The sequence below is a fragment of the Lathyrus oleraceus genome, chromosome 6 (genome assembly GCF_024323335.1).
Source record: "Lathyrus oleraceus cultivar Zhongwan6 chromosome 6, CAAS_Psat_ZW6_1.0, whole genome shotgun sequence".
Taxonomy (NCBI): domain Eukaryota; kingdom Viridiplantae; phylum Streptophyta; class Magnoliopsida; order Fabales; family Fabaceae; genus Lathyrus; species Lathyrus oleraceus.
Window position 1 is genome coordinate 498,981,025 of NC_066584.1, and position 6,036 is coordinate 498,987,060.

Below are 6,036 nucleotides of genomic sequence, written 5' to 3' on the forward strand. Positions count from 1 at the left end.
TAAAATAGAAGAGATATTTTATTATCTGATCCAAATACTCTTGATAAATTCCAATTAGATTAGTCTTATACCATTTAAAAAAAATATTTGATATCAAATCTAAAATTTGGATCATGATATTTTTCTTTTTCTGTAAATATTTATTTAAATAAATTGGTCGTTAAGTCAATGATAGTAAACTTAATATTTAAGTTGGCCAAGACTAAATTGGAAAGAATCATTCAACTTTGTGATGATAGATTCATATTTAAAAATGTATTAAATGCTAATTCGAATAATTGGACAGAAAGATTAGTGGATAATTTGGTGAATGAGTGCCAATAGCTAATCATGTTAATGATATGTATGCATTTTTCATTCAACTTCCTTTCTGTTCGTTCTCAAGATTCTCGTTTACAGCACAAATTGATATAATTGAAAACTCTTCACACTAATGGAAGGAGTCACATCTCATTAGTGATTGAAAAAGTTTCCATTTTTTTCTTTAATTTATTATTATGTCAAATAATTAATATTTTAAAATAAAATAATGAAGTTTTCCCAAGAAAAAGTTATGAAAATATTTTAGTGGAATTTTCTTTCTTTTTATGTTAAACTTCAAATTATCAAAGAGAATATGACAAATCATAATTAATAAAACTAAAATGCTTGCCATTACATACAAGATGTGACTACACAATATGTGATAAACATAATTCATGTTTATCAAAAAAAAAATATTTAAATTTCAATTTTTCACAATGTATGCTACCAATGATGAATGAATCAACATCAATTATTAAATAGATGTATATCCCTTTAAATATATTTCTTTTTTAAGAATGACATCAAATCCACTTTGTGTTATATTATTTGTATTTTTTTATAATATAAAATAGACCACATGGCCCTAGCATAAATGCATAATGGTTCTTTATATAAATTCCAAATGCAATTATTGAGATTATTATGATATGATACCATTTAAACCCTTAATCATGCTAATGAGGATTACATAATCTTGCATCACAACTTGTGTTCATCTAGCACAAATCTTTTCTCCACTATTAGGATTATTAAGATACTAAGATACCATTTACATCTTTAATCATGGTGAAGAAGATCACATACAAATCTATTTCACAACTTGCATTCAATGTCGCAGAGAAAATGGATTGCACAATCCATCAGAGTTTATATGATCGCAAAACAGAGTTATTGTATAAGATTTAAAATTTGTCAATATTAAATCGTATATAAATAAGGTATAATGTATCAGAGATAATCTATTCTCATTTCCATATTCTTTATAAGTTGAGGTGTTAGAAAGATTTTAATATCTCATTGAGAGTGTTCATAAGATATGCAAAGATTTCTTTTGTTTGGAATGATGACATGAGCCAAAGAATTTACAAAAGAGATTATCACCTAAGCTGCCTTTTAACTATACAATTCGCCACTTCTATAAACTTTGCAGCCTATGCTAATATTCTAATAAATTTAATATTCATCCCACTTGTTCTTAGTGAACATTAACCACCCAAAAAGGTTCAAGTCAATTTGAATTAAAATTCATAAACATATAATAATACTAATAATAATACTAATAATTAAATTATATATAATTCAATTCAACTACACTTTGAAACTTTGGTCCACTCTTTCTTTTGATTCCACATTTTGATCAAGAGAACCATCACCTTCTGCATCAAAGCTAGCATGAACACTGTATAACACATAGAACAGCACCGTAACAGCCGAAAACACTCCGAACCGAATATACGATTTTCCATCGAGTGATCCGAGCAAAAACAAGTTCAAAAATATTGACATAGCCGGTATCCAAGGCATAAGAGGAACACCCCAAAATTCCGGTTTTCTAGCTTGAGGAACTGTGAAATGGAAAAACTCTAATATTGCTACGGCAAACACACCGCAAGCAATTAACATCGCGGCTTTTGCTACTCCGGTTGGTACGATTTTCCAAATAAGGGTGAACACAATGGAAGTGAAGGAGAATGATAAGAGAAAGGACACTGTTGGCCATGGATTTGTTGTCCCTGCAGCGACGTAGCGTCGGTAAACAACGGCGTTTGCGACCATGTAGAAAACAAAGAGTGTTCCAATTGATACAAGGTTGAGAAGTACATCAAGATCAGTGAAAAGTGCAATGGCTGCTGTGAATATCCCTGATAGAGAAAAATGTTACCATCATAAAAAAGCACAATAATGCATCCACTCACTCATAACAGTAGAATGTGAAAGGTCAAAACTCAAAATGCATAACATAGCATAAAATCATTGAAATCAAAGTCCATGATTGAGGTAACTTTAACTAATAGTACTACATCAAAGAGGTAAGGTCAGGTCAAAATCATTCGTCAATGATTCTACATCAAGAGGAATAAATCAAGTCATACAATAGTGAATTATAGAATCAATTTAAGATTAAAAAACTAGTAGTACCAATATCTTTATCTTCCACCTCAAATGGTTTATTATTATTCTCCTAATGAGATGAAAAAGAAAATAACATGTCACAATCAGTGAATAATTCACAGCAACATGCTTAACACTCAATTGTTTTTGTACTGAGGTGGAGAGGGTTCTGTGCCATATTATAATACTACAAGAAATAGGAAACACATTAGAAAACATGTGACACCATTTGAAATGATAACGTTTTCTACTTGACCACTGTTTTGAAGTGCGTTACCCAGTTTCACTTCCAATAAAAATAATTCTATACTATGGCAACTACAGTTTTTCACAATTATCCATGTGAAAAAGTGGCTTATTTGACTCTTAAAAGCACTTCTCTTTTGGCCACCTTTTCTTGATAAATGATAAAGCCCCAATCTACTAACTCTAGTTGAGTCTAAAAAAAAGGAATTAACCTTTACTAAATTTCTATCAAACGACCCACTATATTTCGTGCGACCGCAACATATAGTAACTCACCGCGATTTTTACGACTTGTTATGGGTCGTCGCGATTCTGCCAAGCTCACTGTCAATACAAAATGACATTCAATGTAATTTATGATTCTGATTCTATCAATTTTACGACCTGATATAAGTCATTGTGATTCAGTCAACTTCACGGTCGATACAAAATGACATTCAATGTGATTCATGTGCACCCATTAAGATACATTAATGAGGAAACAAAAAATCTTATCACAATCCAACAGAAAAGCCACACAAATCCCCTGAAAAAATCTGAGCCAGAGGCTATATTGTTGAAGTGGGTCCCATTCCTTTCTGAAGGAAGGTGAAAAACCATTCAGAAAACACTAATGACCCCCACAGCATTATTTCACACAATCCACACAAGTTACCAAGAAACTAAAAACACAACCACCAAATGAAAAAGCCTTATACAATGAATTGATATCAATCACTATTATCATAGATAACAAGAGAAAAAAGCACATTGGAACATACCAAGAAAAGCAGAGGCGTTGACAGGAGTAGATGTTTTTGGGTGGACCTTCGCAAACCAGGCAGGGACCATATTAGAACGACCTATTACACACATATAGCGAGCCTGACCCAACATAGCCACTATCAATGATGTCAATATTCCAAAACTGGCCCCCACTCCTATCACTCTTGACACCCATCCCCAACCGTCTGATTTAAAAGCAGCTGAAAATGGTGCCTCAGGATTAATCTACACACAATATCAAGATCAATATCACCTCACGTTAAAAACTTCACAGACACCAGACTCGATACTGAAACGCAACATAGACATGTCAACATCAATTATAATTTTAAAAAATCAAAAAATTCAATATAATAACGTGTCGGTGTTGGTGTCATGTATATGTGTGACACCATTTGATCGTAATCATAGGTGTCAATAATCCAAAGACTATATAATTGATAACAAGACAAATTTTCAATTACCATATCGTAAGGAAGAAGCATGCACATAGAAGCTGCCATAAGACAATAAAGAACCGTCACTATAATAACAGATCCAGAAACACCTATTGGAATATCTTTCACAGGCTCTTTAACCTCTTCTGCCATTGTCGAAACCGCGTCGTAACCAATGTAGCTTAAATAAACCGCGGCCGCACCGTTAAACACACCGGCCGCACCGTGAGGAAAAAAACCAGAAGGATTCTCCGGATTAGCCGGTTGTGTAAAATTCTTCCAACTCCCTTTCCAAAAGCCTATCACTATCACAAATGCTATGAACAATATATGCAAAGCTGTCAATATCATATTCACCACTGAACTCTCCCTCGTACTGAAAAATTGACAGGAAGAAAAAAAGAAAAGGTTAACAATTAAAGAGAAATTAAGCTTAATTAATTAATCAATTATGGACCAATGATCATCTACCTGTAACAGATAACGATTGTGATGAGTAAAACAACTGCCACAGCAACCATGTCTATTTGGTTAAATCCTTTTGGAAAAGAAGGAATTATGATCCTCCATTTCTCGGGAGAGACACCGATTGTGGTTCCGACATACGACGTGAAGCCTCTAGCGACGGCGGCATTGGACATAACGTAATCCATAACGAGATTCGCGCCGGTTAAAAACGCCGCGAATTCACCTGTAAAATTGAAAATGACGTTCATTAACATGAGTTTTGAAAATTTACTGAACGAATGACGATGAAGAGGTGAAGTGAAAAAGAAGAAAGTAAGGAAGTTACCGAATGTGACGCGGAGGTAGCTAAAAGCTCCACCGGCAACCGGCATATCAACGGCGAACTCAGTGTAGCAAAAGGCGGATAAAAGAGCGCAGAAACCGGCAATGGCGAAAGATAGGACAACAGCGGGACCGGCGAAGTTATGCGTAGCGGTACCGGTGGTGATAAACACTCCGGCGCCGACCATTCCGCCGATACCGAAACCGACTAGGTCAAACCAGCGGAGAGTCTTCCGCATGCTGGTGCCGGACCTGGCTCGTACGCGGCTCATTTCTTCATACGAGGTTGAGACGGAGAAGCCGCGCCGAGCGAAGCGAGATGGAGTCTGAGATACGGCTAGGAGGTAGGCTCGGAGGCTGGAGAAAGATGAGGCGTGGGTAGCCATTGCGTGCGCCGTTAGTTTGAGTTGTTTGTGTGTGTTATGGATGTGTTTGAAAGTGAGGTTTTATAGCGTAGGGGAAATGAAAAGTGCAAAAAGATTGCTGGGAAACAGTTTCAGTTCACTGAACTAAAGTATCAAATCAAGGAAAAGGATAATGCTATTTATTACTCACTCAATTCCCAAATAAATACTTTCACACAGATTAAGATTAAAAATATATAATAATAAATATTTTAAGTATTCATTCAAATTTACCTACATTTCAAAACTAGCTCAAAGCTTTTATTATTTTTATGTACATAGAAACAAAACTTGTATTGATAGTTCAATTCTCAAAGCCTTTCTTTCCTCTCTTACAAACAATTATATTTAAAAAATCCATAAAAGCTCACAAAAAAATTTAAATTCATTTAGCTCTAATAAATTTATGTCCATGCTACGCAAGCTATGCACTAGATCGGTAATAACTTAATGCACAAGTTATTCTTTAATTATTTTGATTCCATTTCAATTCAATTTATGTTAAAAATCACTTTCAGAGCTTCAAGTTTCAAAGTACAAAAAAAAAAGTCCTTAATTAGTTTCACTGTCAAACGTCACATAATAAAAGATTTTGTACGCACATAGTAAATAAACTAGAACTAGTAGTAGTATATTCTCAACGATTTCAAACGTAGTATTTCAAAATAGGTTTCTAAATTAAGTAAAATCCAAAAAAATTACTTTTACGGAGTACTCTTGAGAGTAAAAAAAGTACTAGGAGATGAAAAGAAAAGCAATTAAATGAAATGTGGAGTAGATGCAAAAGAGAGATATTAAAGTAGAGAAATGCATGGAAAAGAAGAAAATGTGCAACAGTAAAAGAAGAGGACAAAAATACGGAAGATAAATATGAAACGTCAAGAAATGGATGGTTATGAGAAGAGGTTGTTGAATGAAGGGTGAGAAGAGAAACCACCTGGTTAATAATAATATTAATGGTTGGTTGGTTTCATGTG

The 6,036-nt window shown here is 34.0% G+C and overlaps 1 protein-coding gene across 1 annotated transcript; it reads right to left on the bottom strand.

Moving 5' to 3' along the window:
- Nucleotides 1-1,336: 1,336 nt before the first annotated feature.
- LOC127091068 (cationic amino acid transporter 7, chloroplastic) lies at nt 1,337-5,241 on the bottom strand. Its single transcript, XM_051029587.1, has 5 exons — nt 4,660-5,241; nt 4,338-4,557; nt 3,894-4,242; nt 3,426-3,654; nt 1,337-2,168 (listed from the first exon to the last, which is right to left on the bottom strand). Exons 1-5 carry the CDS (start codon nt 5,039-5,041, stop codon nt 1,615-1,617), a joined length of 1,734 nt encoding a protein of 577 aa, XP_050885544.1. The 5' UTR covers nt 5,042-5,241; the 3' UTR covers nt 1,337-1,614.
- Between the last annotated feature and the right edge of the window lie 795 nt (nt 5,242-6,036).